The sequence below is a fragment of the Microtus ochrogaster genome, unplaced genomic scaffold (genome assembly GCF_000317375.1).
Source record: "Microtus ochrogaster isolate Prairie Vole_2 unplaced genomic scaffold, MicOch1.0 UNK107, whole genome shotgun sequence".
Lineage (NCBI taxonomy): Eukaryota > Metazoa > Chordata > Mammalia > Rodentia > Cricetidae > Microtus > Microtus ochrogaster.
In genome coordinates, this window is record NW_004949205.1 from 688,126 (window position 1) to 709,598 (window position 21,473).

Consider the following 21,473-nt stretch of genomic DNA (forward strand, 5'->3'; position numbering starts at 1 on the left):
TGTGTGTGTGTGTGTGTGTGTGTGTGTGTGTGTGTGTGTAAGGGCGAGGGCCACAAGGGATCTAGGGGCCCATCCACTATACGAATGAGGGTATGAAAGCTAAACTCGTCAGAGGTTGTGGTGAGGTTATCTTAGCCAAGGTGGGGCCCATAGAGCGACGGCAGATGGCAGGTTGTAAGTAACAAGGCCCAGCAAACCTATGGAGCTTCAAGATGCCGCTGGGCAAGGCCAATGGAAGAGGCACCCATATGGATGTTGAAATCTCCCTGAATGCTCTTGGGAGGGGGTAATGTGGAAAGGAGGAGCTGTGATTCAAGTAATATTAATCTTGGGTGATGTTGCTAGTGACTGCAAGGAGAGCAGTAGTGACCGTGACAGTGAGACCTGGAAGAGTGCAATCTTGAAAGGAGTGGTGGTGGTGGGGGGGGGAATGAGCATTCAGAGCAAGCCCAGAGGGCTTCAGGCACTAGTTTCCTCTGCCAGGAGGCTGACAGTGAGGACCAAAGAATTGGAAAGAGTGAGCTCTGTGTAGAGGGGCATCCTAGGGCCCCATAGTCTCCTTAGTATGAAGACACTGGAGAAAGGTGGCAGACGCAGTATTAGTTGATGGTAGCCAGGTTCTTTCTTTTCCTGATGCACTTGTGGGATGATTGGGAGGAAAGCCACAGGGCTGGTGGCGAGTGCATCTGCTTAGCTGTAGCCACAGGCTTGGTTTCTGCCTGCCATCTTTCTTCATCCTGCAGTGCTGAGTGATTGGGGGGTTTGGATAGTTGAGGTAGCTTTCTTTAGGCAATGGTTCTTAGCCATGGTCCACCAGCAGGAGTTAAGGCGTCTCAAGCTTTAATAAGGGGAACTGGCAAGCACCAGGTCTGTTGACTACACCTGTGACTTTGTTGTCACTGGCCAGCACAGTGTGCTGCCTATCACATTATAATAGCGTGGCCACCTCCCAATACCTACCAGTGCTCATCAATACTTTGAAATTAGGGCTGTTGTCAAATTTGCTGCTAACTCTTAGGGTATGTGTTTATAAAGAAACATACCCGGGCTACAAAACATAACGATATTTTGATAATCACTTTAACTGTGCTACTTCTTGGGATTCTTTCCTTTTTATTTTCTGTTTTTCAAGCATAAATAATAGAAAACGAGACTTGCTGATCCTCCTTTGCCTGGACTCTAGGCTGCAGAAAGCCTTTCTTGTTTACACTAGAGGGCGCTCTAGCTTCAGAATTGGCAAACAGGGTCTTTTAGTGAGGAAGTGGTTGTTTTGAAGTGTTACCAATTCAGCAGCCCTTGGGGGGGGGGGGGCATTTCAGGAGACTGGGGTTTAAGAACCCTGGTGTTAAGCTATCCGGGAAGGCCTATTTCTCCAGTTGACTTTCAGCTTTTTCAGCAGCACCAGAATTGAGGCAGAGTCCCTCTTCTAGTTGGTTTCCAGGACCTCTCAGAACCAAGTTCTTTGTCTAGGAAGGCTTAATCAGGCCCCAAAGGTCATTCCTTCAGGGTCCAGGTTAGGTCTCCTGCTTCTTTGCCCCTGTGAGCTCCTTGTCTGTCCTTGCTGCCAAAGGTTAAGGTTCAGGGAAGTTCTTAACAAGTAGGCTTCCCCCTCTGGTTTTCTAGTTAAACAAGACCAGAGGAAAGACTGAGAAACTCCTAGAAAGGACAAAGGCCCCTGGCGGGTGATAGGAGGGGGTGGGGGACTGAGTGAAGGAATTTAAATAGTAGCCAAGGGCTGGGCCATACACAGTTGGGCTGTTGGAGACTTTCTGGAGGCTGTCACATGGGAACAAAGGCGCTGGTCAAGGGTTTTCTGCCTTAGTTTGATCACCTTTCAGAAAACAACCCCAGTTCCTACCTGGCTACATTGTTTTCCCCTTACTGGTGGCTTTCCCCAGGCCTCTTGGCTTCAAGCTCCAGGGTTCGCTCTCTATCAGTGGACCTCCTGTGTTATCAGAAATCCTGAGTTTTTGGTCACCCTGAGGTGCTTGTTACTTAAATAGGAACTGCAGGATCGGCCCTCAGCTCTAGGGTTCGAGCCCCAGGAAGCATTGGCATTTGCTGTAAAGTCCTCAGGACTGAGCGCTCCCTGCATCCGCAGCATCAGCTGAACCAGGGAGCCACAGAACCATGTATGATCTTAGACTCCAGATTGGAGGTCACTCTTTGTATCTACTGAGTCAAAAAAAAAAAAAAAAACTGCTGGGTGGAGGCCAGAAAACTGTTTTTTAATCAGCCACCCAGGGAGTCCTGTGCCATGGAAGACTGAGTGTCCGCCCTCAGAATATTTGATACAGAGTGATCCTCAAGCCTCATTGCCTCAAGTGGTTCTGGAGTTAGTCTCCCCTTACTCAGAGCACAGTGAGAACTTGGTTTGTCCTCAGTGCCTAACTTGGCTGTTCAGTGGTGGGTGTTATGTGTCTCCATGCTTTTAGCTTTTCTGTCACTGGAAGTGAGGGAGGGCCACTTGCTACAGGTGGGAAGTTTCCTGCTAAAGGATCCCTCAGGCTTTGCAAAGAGTAGCAGCTGGGAGCTGACTCTTTAGACTCTAGGATTTCTGTTAGGTCGGGGCCACCCATTGGACTCTGTACCTGCTCAGAACTCTAGCCTAAGTGCTGACTGTCGTCCTGAGATGAAGGTGGGCTTTTATGAAGCCTAAGTCACAGGCTCAGTCACCAGCCAGCCCCACAGCACACTCTGAGCCAAAACTCGGCCTGTGTGGGCTCTCTAGTCTGTTGGGGCAGGTGCTGAGCACATTCACCTCCTTTGGAAGCAGCAGCCAGCACACAGTTCTCCTCCACCTTTGTCACAAATCTTACTCAGTGTGGGGGTGGGGCTCATTTGACCCAGCCTGGGGGAAAGGAAGTGTAGCGTGAGCCTGTAGTTGGTGGCTACAAATGTTGAATCAGATATCCATTGTCATCTCAGGGGTTGTAGCACTCGAAGGTAGCTTCTGGGAGATTAAAGCTGAATCAGTCAGGGTGTTTTTGTTATGTTTTGTTTTGTCACCATGACAAATACCTGAGAAAAACATCTTCAAAGGTGGGAAAGTAGAGTTTGACTCATAGTTTTTGAGTTTCCCATCTGTGGTTAATTTAGCTCTGCTGTTTATGGGCCTGTGCATAGTAGAGAAGATCACCGTGGCAGAGAGGGTAGACCTAGTGGGGCAGAGATGTTCACTCACCTCATGATGGCAGGAGTAGAGCAGCCCAAGAAAGGACCAGAGCAAAGGTCAGTCTTTGCAAAGCATGCCTCTGGTGAGCCATTTCCCTGCAGTAAGTCCATTAGGGGGATGAACCTCGTCAGTTGATTAATCCATTGATTTAAGTTAACAGCTTCACAATGCAATAATCACACTGGTTCCAGCAACACTTTCATGGGGAGTACCACCTATTCAATATAATGACAAAGGCTTACAAAAGCCAGAAGTGGAGCTGTCTCATTCATGGGGCACTGAAGATAAGATGGCATCATTGTCAGGAGCTAACCTTGCAATTCTCTTTCTTATGTCCAAACCTTCACCTTTTCCAAAGTTTTCAGTCATATTGGGTAATTCGCTTCTTAGCCAAGCCATAGCTCTAATGTTAACCAGTGGCTAACTGATCACATTTAGTTGGTGATGACATTGTGCTATCTCCCCTCCTGATCCATTTCCACTAGACTGTCTTAGCTCAGATTAGACCATCCCTGCTTAGTCTCCAGTTGTAGCTTCCTCCCCAGTCTCCCTATTTCTGCTCTCCCTTTCAGCCTGCAAACTCTAGTCCTTACTGGTCAGAGGGGAGTTTGAGGCTCAGCAGCTCCAAGGAGCTGGTTAGAAATGGAGAGGCTCTGCCCTGCCCAGATGCCCACTATGCATTTAACATAGTCCCAATGTGATCTATGATGCCCCAAATACGTAAAGTAGTAAGATGGTTTCTCCTTGAACTGGCCTTAGTACCTCATTCTGTCTCTTTCACAGAAGTCTAATAAATCATGTTTGACTATGTGAAGGATTTAAGCACGCTGGCTGGCTCATGCCATTCTTTCAACAAACGTGGAATCCCCACTTGGTGTCTGGCAGTGGAGTATCAATGAGAGTAAACACACGAGAATCCTGGCTTTCGTGGACATTACATCCATGTGGGAGGAGGTATTAAAGGAATAGGGAAATGATGCATGAGTTAGATATAAAGTGCAATGCAGGAGGCGATAATACAGAGTTAAGCAGAGATGCTGTATGGAGGTGGAGGCTGATGTTCTGAATGAGGTGGCCTCGGTTAAAGGAAATGTTTCACTGAGAGTGTGACATCTGAGTAAAGGCTTACTGGCAAAGGAGCAAGCCCTTTGATCCCTCTAGGAAAGATATGGCAAGCTGGGAGGATAACAAGTGAAATGGCCATGAGGCAGACATGTTTCTAGATTATTCCAGCAACCACGTATAAACTAGTATGGTTACTTCCATATAAGTGAGGGGGAAATCGTAGGATATGAAGTTAGAGATGCTAATCACACTAAAAATAGGTAAGACAAGCGAATGAGAGCCAGGTCATTGGAGGATTGTTGAGGGAGAGACCAATGATTCTTCTTTAAAGGATTGCTCAGTGATGGCACTAACGTTAGAACGCGGGTGTGCAAGGGTGTGACAGCAGATGACAGATGCAGGGAGCAATGTAAGTGCTTTCAGCAATATTTAGGAAGCAGCTGATGCTAGCTTGGACCAGGATGCAACAGAGATGTTAGAACGCGGGTGTGCAAGGGTGTGACAGCAGATGACAGATGCAGGGAGCAATGTAAGTGCTTTCAGCAATATTTAGGAAGCAGCTGATGCTAGCTTGGACCAGGATGCAACAGAGATAACGAAAAGGTGTTAGGTTCTGGGAACATGTTAAACGTACAACCAACATTTTGTGAATGATAAGATGCATGAGAAAGAAAACCAAGAAAGGTCCAAGAGTGAGTTTAAGGTTTTGGGCCTGGTCAAATGAAATAGATGGCCATTTACCGAAACAAGAAAGGCGCTGGGCTGAGCGGTGGTGATGCATGCCTTTAATCCCTGCACTCAGGAGGCAGAGGTAGGTGAATCTCTGTGAGTTCGAGGCCAGCCTGGTCTACAAGAGCTAGTTCCAGGACAGGCTCCAAAACCACAGAGAAACCCTGTCTCGAAAAACCAAAAAAGAAAGACAGACAGACAGACAGACAGAAAGAAAGAAAGAAAGAAAGAAAGAAAGAAAGAAAGAAAGAAAAGGAAAGAAAGAAAAAAGAAAGAAAGAAAGAAAAGAAAGAAAGGCAGGCTTTGGGAATTTCCCACAGTTGGGTGGGCCTATTGGCCCGTTCTTTATGGATTGAACATTAGAGTTCATCTAAGATCATTCATATATTGAAGCTGTGCCCCACAATGTGATTCTGTATCAGAATTGGGTCTTTGGGTTATAGTTAGGGTGAATTGAAGTCATAAGACATTGTCTCATGATGGAATTAATGCCCTTGCTAGAGGACAGATTTTGAACTGGTACTACCCCTCTGTCACGTGAGGAAGACAGCACAAAGGTGCTATCTATAAGCCAGGAAGTGACCCCTCAGTAGAAACCAACTATCATATGCCTTAATTGTGGACTTTTTTAGCTTTCACAAATTAATTTCTGTTGTTTTTAAGATATCCAGTTATAGTGATGAGGCGAGCAGGCCTGCTTTTCATCCCATCCAGCTCCTGCACGGCTAGCTTTACACCAGAAATAACAACACACAAATAGTATTCTTTTAAACACTGCCTGGCCCATTATATCTAGCCTCTTCTTGGCTAACTCTCACATCTTGACTAACCCACTTCTAATAATCTGTGTAGCACCACGAGGTGGTGGCTTATCGGGGAAGATTCAGCATGTTTGACCTGGTGGCTGGCTCTAGGGCGTCTGACTCACTATGCTTTCCTTCTCCCAGCATTCTGTTCTGTCTACTCCACCTATCTGAATCCTGCCCTATCAAAAAGCCAAGGCAGTTTTCTTTATTAACCAATGAGAGTAACACATAGACAGACGACCCTCCTCTATCATCCAGTCTATGTTAAAATGGCTTGAATTGACTGAGACATTCCTCTGGTATTCCCTGGACCAAGCTGGGTCCCTGGAATGCTTGGACCTCTTCATTCCTACAGCTGTTCATGGCATGTGGATCTCAGGGTAGTGTTTCAAAGAGGGCAACTCCCGGTGCCCAGGTGCACATCAAACCCCCAATTGAATTTTCTTTGCTAAAGCAAGCCATGTGATCAAGCCCTGTCGGTTGCTCTCTCCCTCCCTCCCTCCCTCCCTCCTTCCGTCCCTCCCTCCCTCCCTCCGTCCCTCCCTCCCTCCATTCCTCTACCCCCCCCCACACACACACGTTGTTCTGGAAAAGTTTGGATTCTAAGGAAGTGTAATTCACACACAGTCCTTTGGACAGTGATAAGCTAAGATGAGAAGGTTGGTTTAAGGTTGAGACACCCACTAGCTGTTGATTCTAGAGTTCAGGGTGGAGGTCCGTAGAGATGTAAATTTTGGAGTAGTACTAAATATGCATTTAATACTTATTTAATATGCATGTTGATCGTATTAAAGCTGTGAGCTGTGTTGACACCAGCTATAGGGTAAAAGTAAACAGCAGAGCTCTGAGATCTGCAGCCTGATCTTGTGTATCATCTTGAGATCAGCTCCATGGGGAGGAAATGACAAAGCACACGTCAAGAAGCAGGGAAGGGGCTGGCGAGATGGCTCAGAGGTTGAGAGCTCTGACTGCTCTTCCAAAATACTGGGGTTCGATTCCCAGAACCCATATGGCAGCTCACAACTGTCTGTAACTCTAATCTGACACTCTCACACAGATAGACATACATGCAGGCAAAACACCAGTGCACATATAATAAAAATAGATAAATTATTTTTTAAAAAGAAGTAGGGAAAGAGGTAGGAAGATAGCTGAGAGTGAGCAGAAGCTCAGAAACCAAGCGCCCAGTGTTCTAAGAATAAATTGGTATGTAGGGTGAGGCCTGCAAATTGATTATTGCATTTAGAAATGAAAAGGTTATTTGTGACTTTGATGGGAACAGTTGTAATGGAGGAAGAGGAACCCAATCTAAGTGGGTTTAAGAGAAAGCAGGAAGAGAAATTTTGAGTAAAGAGAATAAACCAGAGTGTCTACTAAAAAAAAATATGTGAGTCATATGTCTATTATTTCAGGTGTTCATAATCACACTAAAAATAGGTAAGACAAACAGGTAGAATTAATATTAAAAATATAACTTATTGTACCTAGCTTATCCAAAAGCTATCATTCAAATATAACTAATGTTAAATTATGACTGGAATAGTTTAGTATATATTCTTTACTATCCAGTGTCTATACGAGGTACACAGCTCAATTCAAACTAGTTACATTTGAAGCTCTGAATGACACGTGGCTAGTAACTACCACATTGGCCCAGTCAGATATAGCCAATTCCATCTTTGTTGTAAAGGAGAGACATGCAGTTACTGGGAGCTCTAGGGAGTTTTCAGGTGTCTGTTTTTAGATGAGAGCAATCTCTGTATATTTTGTTTGTTTTCATGGTCACAGGAATAAAACCTCATGGAGTGGTGGGTAGATGAGGGAGTCACATCAGGGTCACAGAGGAAAGTTTGGCCCAGACTGAGACCCTCTCTTTACAGCTCTTCTGTGTTGCAGAGATGAAGGCAGAGCAGGCCAGGCAAGTGTGAATCTGTGCTGGTCTGGAGGCTCAGGATGTCTTGAGTAATTCCCTTCTTTGAGGTGAAGTGCGAAGTGACACCCGGGTCACCGTTTGACAGCGAGGCTTGGAGGAAAGGATTAAAGGTTTGTGAAGAGAGGAGAAGATATTAAATTGTGACCTGAGAAAGCAGAGAGTGAATAGTCAGGGGAATATAGTGTGATTGCCTGGCGACATGAAAGATGTACCTCAGGTCTGTGAACACAAACGGGACATGAGAATAGTCAGCACTGCCGTTGCCCCTCCGCCATGTTAAGCTGTGTAGGGACAGGCAGGAGGAGGAGGAGGAAGAGATTTAGCCAGGGCAGAGGACTTTTTTTCTCTTCTTTTTTTTTTTTTCTCATAGTGAGAAAAGACAAAGGTGTCAGCAAAGGAAAATCAGAATAACAGGGCATGGGATTTAAGAAAGGGAGGGGGACTGTTGAGTGAAAAGATGGCAGGACCGGTGAAGGGATCACAGGTTCTATTTGTGTCAAAGGCCAGATTGGGTCACGGTTGGAAGATGTGAGCAGCAAAGGTACTAATGATGGCTAAGTGGGGCGGGGGAGATGCTTGTCTTTGAGATTAGAGAGAGGCTGTAACTGTTCCTCATCACAGGGCCTCAGGTTCGACCATGACAGTGAATGGACAAAGTCTAGTAATGGGGACAAGACCATGGAACTGAGTGGATCCTGGAAGATTCTTTCAGGGACATGTGGCAATGAGCAAGGCATAGGACGGGGATGGTTTTGGAGAGAGTACCAGGTATCAATATTTTCAGAGCAAAAGGGCCATCATCTCTAGTTGACAGCCAAGGGGGAGAATGCTATGCAGGCCACTGGTGGTCGTGGGGCTTTGGGGCGAAGGGAGAGTCAGCAGACTGGGAGAATAATGGAGCGAAAGCAAGCACTGCCTACCTAACATGGTTCCATGGAGTTAAAGAGGGGTTTCGAGGGCTGCCGAGGCAGCAGAGGATGGGTAGGGAGAGGTTTGTGGGTACGAGCAGGGTTGAATCAGGTGTGGTGCTGTTTTCACCTATAATCACCACCCCTGAGAGGCCAAGGCAGGGGCATTTCTGAAAGTTCGAGATAGGCCTTGGCTACAAGACCCTGTCTCAAAACCAAAACAAAACGTAAAAGAAAACAACAGAAGTCCTTCCAAGAAGAGACTGAGAAGGTAGGGGGTTGGCTGATCATTTCTATGTGGTTTTATATTCTGACGCCTTTTCTTAGAATTCACTTCCTTACTTTGGTTAGCAGAAAATTGTCTTCTGACAATTGGCTCTTTCATAGCTCCTTCGCTGAAATTGCCCTAGCAAAGAGTCCCAGCGGCCAGCGCATTTCTGAACTCTGAAATGTTCGTTCATCTTGGCTTTGCTGTGCCACCCCTACAAGAGGAGGCTCTCCCCACTGGAATTTTCTGTGGCCATGGGAGTGCTTTCTGTCTACACCATCTAATATGGCAGTCACTCGGCATGTGTGACTGTTGAGCACTTGAGATGTGGCTCACATAAGTGGGGAAACATTGTTGGTTAAATGCATTTTAGTAATGCTGCTGTGTGTGACTCATGGCCGGTACCAAAGATAAGAGTGCTTAGCATTGCTTGCTGGTCCTTCTTTGTGCTCTCTCCCAGGTCTAGGACAGCATCTCTCTTCCAATCCTGTGGCTGTCTCTGGAGTTTGCTCATCTCGCTCATCTTCTAATAGGTCTCTCTTTTCTTCTAACCACCTAAATATCGCTGTTTTCCAGACCCCCACTCTTAGAACTATAACCTCATTTTGTGGACTCTTCTTTGTCCGTTTTAGCCACACACCAAGCTGTGTTCCCAAACCATTTTCCTCTCCTGAAATCTATACCTGGGCAGCCATTACCCAATGGAGGCATCTGCTGGTACACCTTCCAGTACTGTGTCCCAACCCGAGCTCATCTCTCCCCTAAACCTCCTGCCAGTTCCTGAAGGCATAGACCTGGAAGTTCCTGTAGACGGTCCTCCTTTATGTCTGGCAAAGATCCAAGCCATCTGCGTCATGACGACAGCACCTGAATGAGCACCTCTGGCCCACTATCTGTCCTCCCACTGGAGCCATCCAGCTGGCTAGAACACAGATCTGACCTTTTTATCTACTCACGCCTTTCAGTGGCCTCTCAGTGGATAGAGGATAAAGGCCAAGTTCTCTGGCCAGGATAACAAGGCTCTTCCTTTTTCAGGTCTTGTTTTCTTGTTGCTCCAGCCACCTACTGACCCACGACCCCTCTTGCGTTCCTTTGCTCTCCTGTAATAGGGAACCTCACGTAATCGTATATAGACAGCAGGCCACTAACACCCTTATACCTCTTTGCTGGCTCTACCTTCTACCTAAAATGTTCCTTCAGTCACGTCTTACCCCAGCTGCTTCCTGTTGTTCAAATCTTCTGAACCGTAACCATCTCCAGTGTCTTCCCTTCCTCAGTGTCCCCAGTGTCGACGTGTTCCCTTCACTCTGTCTGCTCTCCCTTCGTTTGTCAACTTCAGTTTGTCAACTGCAGCAGATTGGATCCCCGCTCTTGCCATGGAGTGCAACGTGTGTCAGAGCTGTTGAATGAGTGGGTAGCATGGATAAGTCAGTGACCTGAAGGAAGCAGAAAGATGGGATAATAGCAGGCTACCCTACCCAGCGTTGAGTACTTGGTGTCATCCTTCCTGAGTGAGAGTGTAGGAGGAGAGAAAGATCCCTTGTGGGGGCCTCTGGGGGTCTTTGCTACTGCTAGGGCAATTGCCTTGGTTCCCAGTACTCCTACGGCTTCCTTCTGGCAGAAATCAATTTTCCAGAAACTATCATCTTGGTTTCCCCCTACCTTTAGTGATGACGCGCTTCTATCCTCCTGGGATAGAAAATGCTAGCAGAAAAATGTCACATACTTTCTTAAAGTAGGGGGAAAAAAAGCATTTTATGATGTGTTAAATTTTCCTGAATGTGATTCAGTTTCTGGTTTTTCTTTTTTTGAAGAAAACTGGTTTTTCACTAGGATTATCCCAAGGGCCACATCCAGGTATCCAACAAAGTATTATGTGGGTTTGCATATAATTTCTATGCATTCCTATGGGCCGTGTTAGCAGTGCATAGGGTGCTTTTCGACTGTGGTTTTAGAAGGAAATAGAACATTGGATCCTGTTTGCCACAGGCAGTCTCTCCCCCGCAGGGGAGGTGGCCATTTCTCCAGAATGCCCCTCCCCTTCCTGCCTGTCTACGAGTTTGGACGCCTGAGATCCCTGGGGTGAAAATAGCTCCTTGCTAGGCAGCTGCTGGATCTGCTTTCTGTAATGCCTTCTGCCACTCCTCCGCCCTGAGCAGTGGACACTGCCTGTAGTTCCTACACAGGAAAACAACTTTAAAGGAAGTGTGATTTGCTCCGGGTCACTCCCACGGGGAACATGGGGCTGTCTGATCCCTCCACCTTTGTTTTTAAGCTACTACATTGTATTTTCTTTTATGTCTGTACTGTTTGATGTTCTGCCTTTTATACTTGGTGTTGCTCATATGGGACTGGTTTCTTCATGCATGGACAATCCAGTCGCCATTTGACTGGCAGTGGACTCTTACACAATATTGAGGTATTTGAGTTTACTTAACCTATCTCCCTAGTTGGTTTGTTTCCAGTTTCTCAACATTATAGAGAAAATAAGCCTAAATATCTTGGTGCAGATAAGGGTGGCTTGGGAGCTCTATAGGTGTTTGAAGATCATCTTCCCAGTGGTAGCCTTGAGTTAATCTCCCTTTTATGATCCTCACAAGTCTCTGCCACTACTTCGGCCATGCAGTAAGCCTTTGAGTAGCCACCGTTCATCCAGGACTGAGGTAAAAGCGGAGCTTGAGGGAGAGCTTCTCCCTCTGTCAAAAGGCAGTCTGGCTGGGGGAGCTGATGCAACAGGGAAGGGATGGGGCTTTGCAAAGTGTCAGTGAGCACACTGAAAACCATGTCCCCTGATAGTGTCTCAGTGTTCCTTTCCCCTAGAGCACAACACAGGAGAAGCACAGGGAAGGGACAACTGTCCTGTGCATGAATCCTTGTCCCCTACTTCCCTAGGACTGTGGCTGCTGAGCTGATTCCTGGTTGAGGACACACATGTGTTCAAGTCCATTCCTGTACCACACTTGAGTCTGAGGCATGTCACTGCTGCTCAGCTCCATTGGGGCGGGGGCTGTTGAGCAGAAGTCAGAGGGAAGAAAAGAATAGCTTTCCAGGAGAGTGCGTAACTTCCTGGGCACCTGTCAGCCTTCCAGGTCTCTTCTTTCTCCATGTGCCCTCGGAAACTGAGGCGACAGTGTGGTGCCCAGGCCATCCTCATTTATCAGACTGACCAGTGTCCACACTCTCAGTATTATTGCTCAACATTTTGTTATCAACCAAGCACTGGGGGGGAGCATTTGGGGAGACATACAAGGTTCTTGACTTGGTGGAACATTGGGGCAAAGGTGTGTCCAACACACAGGCTGAATGTGGCTCAAGATAGCTCTAAATATAGCCCAGCTGCGATCCTAAAGCACAGACACGCCAACATGTCCAGGACGCACTTCACAGGTAGCCCCGACTTCAGTCACCCTACTTTGTTCCTCCTGCCTGCTCCCCATTCTTGCACTTGTTCCTTGGTATCTTGCTTTCGGGTCTCATTTTTCTCTCACTGTGTACGCGTTTCCATGACTTTGTTTCTCCTCTGTGCTGACGTCACCCATCCTTGTATGCTCACCTTATCCTCTTCATGGAGTCTGTGGTTCATGTCATAAAAATAACAAGCACTTGTTAAATCCCTGGGACCATGCAATAACTGTGTCATCTCCTCTGACCAACAGCTCTGTGCATGAGGTGGTGCCTGTTCCATTATACGGATGAGTAAAACTGAGTTGAGGTGATACTGTGATTTGGCCAAAGCTCTGAAATTCATAATTGATAGAAGCAGGGTTTGAATAGTTGCCCCTTCTAGGCTCTGGCATTCAGTGTCACCCATCATGCCTTAGAGTATATGCAGTCCCTGCAGGAATGTTTACATGTGGACATTTCATAGACACAGATACTCCGTTTTCAACATGTCTAAAATGGCCTTCATCATTTCCTTACCCTTGCTTCAATCTGCTGTTGCCTCTCTTTTCCATCGCAATAAATGGCATCATCAATCCCGTGGTGGCCAAGCTATTAATACAACTCTGAGAGTCCCTCCTATCCTTCCTCTCCCCCAACCCCACCCTCCTGCCTTGTACCACATCCTTCTGATTTTCACTTCTCTTTTAAATTTCTACCTTGCCTCTTTTACCTCCCAAAACTACTATGCTCTGGGCTCCTGGAGAGTCCCCTTGGCAGTACCACTGACTTTACTCTGACCTTTGTACCCTAATCTGAGTGACCAGCGCTCACGTTCCTCAAATGACCTGCAGCTTTTGGTGGCTCTGTAGGGGAGCACATAGATGCCCTCCCAGGGACTGAAATCCATCTGGAATACATATTTTGCTTGGCCCATTGAGCATTCTAAAACATTTTGAATAGTTGCCTGCATTTAAAAATCCGGACATTCCACATAAAGTTTCATGTTTCTGGCTTTCCTTTGAAAAAGCAAGAAGCAGACACCTCTTGAGCCATGGTCTAGCAATGCAGCAGATGGCGGAGTTAAGTGGTAACTGCGCTCTTTAGAAAGGGCGTGGTCTATTTACCAGGCTCGCATATTCCTGAGTATCTCTTGGTCCTAGTCCTGCTTCTGCATCCTAGAATCTTTGTGAGACAAGACACATTTGGCCTTGCGGTTCTGTTGCACACATGGTACCCGAAGCCCCAAGCATAGCTCCTTGAGGCTCACATGGCTTTTCCTGGGGTAGACCAGCTTTGCTAACCGCTTCCTCACTACCTCCATTGGACTCTCCCTGTAACTCTACTGAATTATTTCATTATTATTGTTACGGCAATTATCATTCTGTGTGTTTACGAGTGAGTTGTGTGTGTATGTGAGAGAGATGTGTATGTGTGAGTGTGGGCATGCATGTGCCACAACATGCATGCGGCATTAGAGGGCAGCTTCTGGAAATTGATTCTCTTGTTCCACCTTGTTTTGAGGAAGGATGTCTCTTGTTTATTCCGGGCTGCGTTCTTTGGGTCACCTGGACCACAACCTTCTGGAGGATCATTCTGTGCCTTCTTCCCATCTCACCATAGGAGTGTTGGGATTACAGACGTGCCCCATCACTTCTGGCATTTCTACTTGGGTCGCAGGGTCAGGTCATCAGGCTAGAACAATGCTCAGGTTAACCTGTTGAGCCATCACCCCCAGCCCCCACGGCTGTCACTGACCTTTTACCTGCATAGCTCTGAATGGCCTGCCTTATGTGTCTGCCTGTGTGCAGGTTGAAAGGCCTAGGGCCCTCCTGAAGTCCCATTCGTTTCTCAGGACTTTACTCCAATGCTGCCTCTATCAAGAAACCTTCCTTACCCCACCTCCACCCCCAGTCCCAGGCTGAGTTTTGTCTTCCCATAACAGGAAGTACCAGGAAGTATGGCTTTCAGTCACCCCGCCCCCAGCTTGCTGTATTGTCTTTGTTGCCTGTATTTCTCAAACTGTAGGGACCTTGTCTTATTCCAAAAGCTACAAGGTACAAACAACCATTGGACAAACGGCAGAATCAATGAAAAGCTGACCGGGTAAACAGTACTGTACTTTGAGGGGGGGTGGGAAGGTATTTTTCAGGTTCCTTTCTGAAGCACCCCTGCTAAGTGCCCAAACAGAGAGATACTCCAAGTCTCCTGTCTACCATGTTCCTGCTCTGTAAACTCTGAAATACATCCAAACCTACAAAGAAGGGAGTTCACAGCAGCAATAGAGGAGGCAAGACATCACTCGGTTTTCTTGGGACAGAGTTATTCAGTAGTTGAGAAATAGCACAACCACTGGTTAAAACATTTACAAGAGCTCTAGATTTAACAGCGACAGTAAGAGGACATGATCCCCAATGAGCAGTCATGTTATGCCAGACTTTGGGGACACAACTATCCCGATTTGATGAGCAAGTAAGATTTGCAAAATGGTTGCAAATTTTGTCAGAGCCAAGCAGTTAAAGAATGGTAGAGTCAGAATTTGAACCCAAATTTGCCAGGCTGTGGTTGTGCGCGCCTTTAATCCCAGCACTGGAGAGGCAGAGGCAGGTGGGTCTTTGAGTTCGAGGCCAGCCTGGTCTACAGAGCGAGCTCCAGGACAGCCAGGACTACACAGAGAAACCCTGTCTCAAAAGACCAAAGCCAACCAAACAAAAAAATTGAACCCAAATCTATCTGACCTCAACAATAACATTTTCAACTGCTACGTCATACTATATAGAACCACGAGGAAATAAATGCAGAAACAAAGACAGTTGCATATATAGTACTAATTCTAGAATTAATTTTAAAAATGCATCCTGGGGCATGGAGAAAATGACCAAAGAAACACAACAGTGTATTAGTGTGGCTTCTATTCTAGGAGTCAAGTGCTGGGATTGAGTCCCTCTTTGGCTTCTATCTTCTTTTCCCGTTTTTTAAACAAATCCAAATCACTTTCAGTACGCATAAATTAACCACTCTTTCTAATGCTGTGATATCAATGGGCAGAAAGCGGGGTTAAGAAAGGGCTGCCATGGTTCCTAGCTAAGTGCTGAGGCCCTTGGAAGATGCTGTCGTTGATGTGTGCAAGAGATACCACGCCAGCTGCAGCTGTGACTATGACCTCAGCACCTGCATCCATGCGAGCAGAGAAGTGGCTGTTCCTCCTGGCTCACCATCTCCCGTCTTCCTCCAGGTGCTTACACCCCAGAGCCCCTCAGCAGTTTCCGGTGGGCTCTTCTCTCCACGGGCCTCATGTTCTTTTACCACTTCAGCATCCTGCAGATCCTCGGCCTGGTAAGTTTGCTTAGATCCCCTTCTCTCCCCTCTGTTTGGAGTTCTTCATAAATCTTGATAATCCTGGTTGGTGCTGTGGTATCATTTTGCTTTGAAAAATGCACAATGCTAAAGGCCAGGATGTCAGATTGTTGTGTCTGGGGTGTTGATTTATGATACAGAGCTTTGGCTTCTCTGGAGAGTTTTCTGAATCCTTCAGCAATGGTCGTTCCTTCATTTCTGGGGATGCAACGGTACCCTTCATTCATGGCTCCTTGGGTCTGAAACAGTGACCTGTAATTGGCAAGTGCTGTGCTGTGGACCTCTTGGGCGTGTACGATCCTTATCCTGATGGCCCTGGGCCTTGTGATGGCCTTTGGTTTTGGGTACATTCTGGAGATGCTCGCAGGTCTTTCAGGAGACCCTTTCTTCAGCAGTGTGGCCAGTGGAAGTGAGAGGTTGGGAGTCCCAGAGCTTTCTGTAGTCTGAGAAGTGCCTGGAATATGGAAACTGGCTAGCCTCAATGTTGAAATATACAGAGTCCAATAGCGCCGAAAATGCAAGGGTATGTATCAGTGCTGAAGTCAGGAGAGAGAGTTCATGCCTGGGTGTGGGGATGGAGTTTTCTCCCTCCCTGTAGCGAGATACAAAAGCCTAGCTTTCTTGAGAGATAGGGAGGACTTGTCTTTAATGCGAGCAAGCTCTTAAGAGCTCCTGAAGGTGGGTATTCTGTCTGTCCTTGGGGCAAGAACGCCATATTTGGTTTTGCGTGGTTGGCATGCAGGGTTAGCCATGTGGAGCCGTGTGCAGCCTTGCATGATAAGGTCGTGTAACTGGATGTCCCCAGTGCCTCTGGGCAAGTACCCTCTTTGTCTTCCTTGCTCTGGGTTGCCAGAGGTCGGCTGGGTTCTTTGCCAGTAGTGTGGATGCTGCCTGTGCTTATATAGGAAGGCTCAGCATGCTCCTGAGCCGCATACATCCCCTCCTTACATCCCGCTGCTCCCCACCTAGTTGCTGGTTTCTAGGGATGTCGGTGTTGCTCACGTCATCATACATTACCATGTTCTGCTACACCTTCCACCAGCGAAGCTCTCCTCACCCACTCCTCACCATAACCCTTGTTCATCTTTCATGAGTCCATTCACGTGCCAATCCCCTCACAAAATCTTCCAAATGCTCCTCAGACCTCCTCGTGGCATGTAAAGCTTAGTGGGCACCGTCTAGTTGGAGACCAGACACAGTCAACTGATTGCCCTTGCTACTTGGAGACAGCGACCATGAAGCTAATGGCTCTAAAAATTAATGCAACCTTTCTCCAGGAGCTAGGCACACGATAAATGCTTAGGAATGACAATGGACTCTGGGCCCAACTGGAGAGCAGGACTGAGCCAAACTGAACAGCTTTCCCCCAGGACAGTGCTATATCCCCCACTAAGAAAGCCTAGGGCAAAGCAGCCCCTTTATGAACAGGTGGGGATTGGTCAATCCCTCCTTGTCCAGTCGTCCCTAGGGAGGAGAGATGGCTGAACTGGCGGTAGCCGGAGGAAGCCTCGGGATGGCGAACGCTCACTCTACCTCCCTTGTCCCTGCAGGTCACCGAAGTGAATTTGAACAACATGCTGTGTCCGGCCATCTCAGACCCATTCTACGGCCCCTGGTATCGCATCTGGGCCTCGGGACACCAGACTCTCATGACCATGACCCACGGGAAGCTGGTCATCCTGTTCTCATACATGGCTGGGCCCTTGTGTAAATATCTGCTGGATTTGCTCCGGCTTCCAGCCAAGAAAATAGACTGAAGGTGCTTGGGGTTTGGTTTTGTTTTATTTTGTTTGTTTTTTGTTTTTGTTTTTTTGTTTTGTTTTGTTTTGTTTCTCCCTGAGGAAACAAGTCCTGACTTGACTCAGAGAACATCCAGTTCTTGACAGACTCATTGGCGAGGGCAATAGGATACTTGGTGAATTTCTTTTTTTCCTCCTCTCTGTCCCTTTCTTCCACGACTCTTCCCTCCTCAGCTCCTCCCCATGAATGGCTCTTTGTGCCTGGGATAGTGCTGGGGGCTGGAACTTACTTCCTTTCATCCCCTGACCTCTGGGTTCCTACTGTGTGCCCCGTCCCTGTGCTTGGCCTTACCAAGAGAAATGGTAGTCAGTTAGTCAGTGCCCTTCACACTGTTTGTCGGTGCTTTTTAACAACAGCTAGTTGAAGAAGCGGGGAGCAGCAAGCGGTAGTTCCCCCAGCACCCCAGCAATGAAACAGTGTTCGGGTCACTTCTCCACTGCCAGGGACCTCCAGGCTCATGCTGGGGTCCCCTTTTACCTCCAGCATAGCTCCCACCAAAAGGGGACCAAGGCCTTGTTTCTATACCAGCTGCCAAGGGACTTCCCAGATCACAGCCAAAATAGATTCTTCCAGTGATGGGTGTCCCGTGATGTAAAGCAGGGAGCCGCCCAGCCACTCCTTCTAGGGTGCTGCCTGGGGTGGAAGGTGACAGCAGTGTGCAGGCCGAGGGCAAGATTCCACAGTGGGCTGCCAGAGGTCTGTCGCCACAGCGAGTATGAAGTCAAGAGGGTGAAGGTGTGTACAGTACCAGGCAGGACACCCCCCGGCTCCCGTCCCCCAAAAAAACCTTCCCTGTGAAATCTGAGAGCCGATCCACACTCCAATCCAAAGTGAGCAAAGAAATTAAGAAGCCAACTAAGTCGAGTGGCAACTTGAGAAAGCTGTGATCTGACGCCTAGTCTATGTCATGTGGATAATTTGGCAACACTCTAGTCTCAGCTGCCCCCAACCATCCTCATTGTCTCTGTACATGTCTCTGTTTCTCTTTGTCTGTGGCCGCTTCATGGAAGAGGGAGCTGGAGGCGGGGCTTGGGTACTATTTGGCTGTTTCCTATTTTGGATGTTTGAAATGGGGGAACCCTTGCATTTCGGGAAGGTACTCTAGAGCCATTCCTGGCACTTCGAGGACCTGTCCACAGCTCCCCAAGGCAGTTTCTTTATGGCTTGATTTCTTTCGTGTAGCTAGATTCTGCTTAAGTGTTCAGTGTGGGGAAACATCCTTGGTTTGGCAGCTTGACGACGTCCAAAGCCCATGTGTAGGTTGAAAGGGAACCACCAATGGATCAGGTCCCCATAGGTAGCAGTTCAAGTGTTCTTTAGGAAGGAACTTCTGTTGAAAGAAAGGTACTTAGTCATGTATGGGCCACAAAGGACACCAGTGTCTGGACATTGCTGACTCCTTGTCAGCTTCTAAGTAGGAGGAGATTTGTTTAAGAATAGAGAAAGAAGTTTGTGCCATAACCACCCCATGTCCCAGTTCCGGTTGCAGTATTCAATGTGAGTTTGTGGGTGTTAGGCCTAACCCGAGCTTCAGTGACTCGGTGGCCATGAAACGGACTTGCCAGGGAAGCAGCGGCAGGACAGTCTCCCTGAGCAAATGGAAAGTAAGGGAAGCATCTCTGGGAGGGGTTGCTTGAACATGAGTTGATTGGCTCTGAGGTACGGAGAACCGGGAAAGAAGAACTCCTAGTGTGCTTCTTCCCCTTGAGCTCCTGCCATGCCTCTTCCTCCTCTCGCCCTCTCGCTGGTCTCTGGAAGTGCTTCTTCTGCTGCTCTTTTCCCCACCCCCTCAGAGAAGTCTTGGTTGAATAAAATGTGTGAGAGCCTCCCTGGCCCTGGGCCTCTCTGTAGAAGAGCATGGAAAGAGGTCATGAATGAAGCTTGATTAATAAAAACTCAGAGACAGAAATTGGGGTCCAGCCTGAGGATCAGAAAAGCAAAGCAGCCAACCACTTGCTCTTACCTCAGTCCAGGTTCTCAGAATGAGACTGTCTGAGAGCTGCTTCCTCCTGTCTTGTATTCCTCTCTAGTACTGATTAAAGGTGTGGGTTACCACTGCCTGGTCTGTAAGGCTGAGCAGTGGGGCTCTTTTACTCACTGATCTTCAGGGAAGCTTTATTTATTAAAATACAAATGAAATGTTGCTACACATGAGGCCTACCATGGCCCTTGCCACAACATATAGCTGCTGCCTGCGGTGATGTAGGGCCTCAGCTGAGGGAGCCAACTCCAGAATGCCACAGAGGTGGGAGTGCCGTACACGCTTCTTTCCCGTCTGGGCACCGTGGCCCAGATTGCTAGGCATCTTGGGCTTTCCCTGCATTGGCACGCCTCCAGTAGCTTGCCTCTGCTTTGGCAGCAAATCAACAAACCCATTTCTGGTAGGCATTTTCTGGCGCTCAGAGGGAGAGAAGAAACTCAAAGCCATGCTGCCTGGCTCGGCCAGGCCAGAGTCAGACACGCCCGTCAAGAAGGAGGAAGTAAAGCAGAGGTTGGCTAATAGGTAAAGAAATTAAAATAAACAGTTTGTGGCTCTTTCAACAGATTCCACAGGGAGTATTGGGTTAGGTTTTAAATGTTGGGGTACAGGGGACCCTCTTCATTGCTTCTCACTCTTACTTTGGTCCAGACCCACATGAAAAGGGCTAACCTACCGAGGCTCTACTCTATGTTGTGGAAGTTGCCCCCAGGTATGTCCAACAGCCTTCCTGACAGTAGAGACTGTTACCAGAGACAAAGGAGAAGACAGTTGGGACTGACTCTACAGCGCCTCCTCAGGCCTTTCTTGTCCCTGTGAAGGCTGTTCCCTAGTTACCTTGGCCAGAGTTCTGTATATCGCCTACCATGCAGTAGCTCCGTGCCTATGTGAGAGTTCTCATAGATGGGGCCCATTTCTTTGAGATTGTCCCAGCAAGAGGGCCTAGTGCATCCTCAAGCCCTCAGCATACATGGTCAAGGGGCTGTGCCACCAAGAACAACTGGCTAAGCCAGAAAATTTGTGGCAGCCACTCTGAGTAACAGAGGTTGTTTTTCCCACTTAAAGCTTCTTCCTGCCCCCAGTATTTGGTTTTGTATATCTAAGACTTGGCCCAACATCCTCCCAGAAGCCTAGCAGCAAGCACTTCTGTCCTCCTGGGGTACACTGTAGTGATTGGGAGCCACCACCTCCACCTCTCTAAGTCTGTCTTCTCTTCCTGTGAACTTCTTTGTACCTGTGGACTTCCAGGGTCTAAGTGGGTTATGTAGGGTCTGTTGTGCACTTTATTCTGTGGTTCTTCCAAGTACCTGTCAGACCATCGCTTTTTCTGTAGCCTCTGCTGGGGCTTTGCTGTATGTGATCATGGAAGAGTCAGTGTTTTGTGACGTAATTACAAGCTTCTCCCAGATAACTCGGTGTTAGCAGGGCTCTACGCAGAAGAACTGGGGTTAGGGAATGCTTTGAGTTGTGTTGATCCTGGTGTTTGGGAGATGACAAGGGCCCTTTTTAACCCTCCTTCTGCCAAATAGACTTTCCTGGCATTCTGTCACTTGTTTTTTTTGTGGAGAGAAGTTTCTGAATGGTTTCTACTGTAAGGGAGGCTTGCGGGGAGGAAAAGGGGGTCTTCCGACACGCTGCTGGTTTTAGTGAGCCAGGGCCAGGCATCCCAGGCAACTTGGGAAGGCCCAGGACTGGGAAGCCATGTCCTGTGTCTCCCCCCCGCAACCTCCCCAGCCTTGCCCTCTCTGAGTCCACGAGAAGAGCCAGTCTTCCGCTTGTATATACAACTGCAGGAAGACCACAAGGTACTTGATGTTGCCCTCATCTTGAGACACTTGTGTATACTGATTTGCTACTTGTGGCATTGAACAGACCCCCCCACCCCCACTCAATGATAAACAGATCAGAAACAAAATTCATTTTAAGCAGAAATGATGTTTTGGAAACTCTTGATTTATTTTGGTGTCAATGTTCTATTTGATTTTAAAGCATTCTTGGTTTATTTGATGCAATTGTAGTGAAGAGAACAGGACTGAATGGTGTCCAATTATTTCTTCTGGGACACTGGTGAGC

The 21,473-nt window shown here is 47.6% G+C and overlaps 1 protein-coding gene across 6 annotated transcripts in view; it reads left to right on the forward strand.

The window, feature by feature from the left end:
• Positions 1–21,473, forward strand: part of Tmem164 (transmembrane protein 164) — a 485,414-nt gene that overhangs the window by 203,386 nt on the left and 260,555 nt on the right. For 5 of the 6 annotated variants that reach the window (XM_013355240.2, XM_013355239.2, XM_005371384.3 and 2 more), the window contains 2 exons: positions 15,501–15,601; positions 17,173–19,459. In XM_013355240.2, coding sequence (XP_013210694.1) covers positions 15,501–15,601; positions 17,173–17,379 — 308 coding nt within the window. In that variant the 3' untranslated portion in view covers positions 17,380–19,459. Of the gene's footprint in view, positions 1–15,500; positions 15,602–17,172; positions 19,460–21,473 lie in introns of those variants that run through there. The other variant, XM_013355238.2, reaches the window with a different exon arrangement.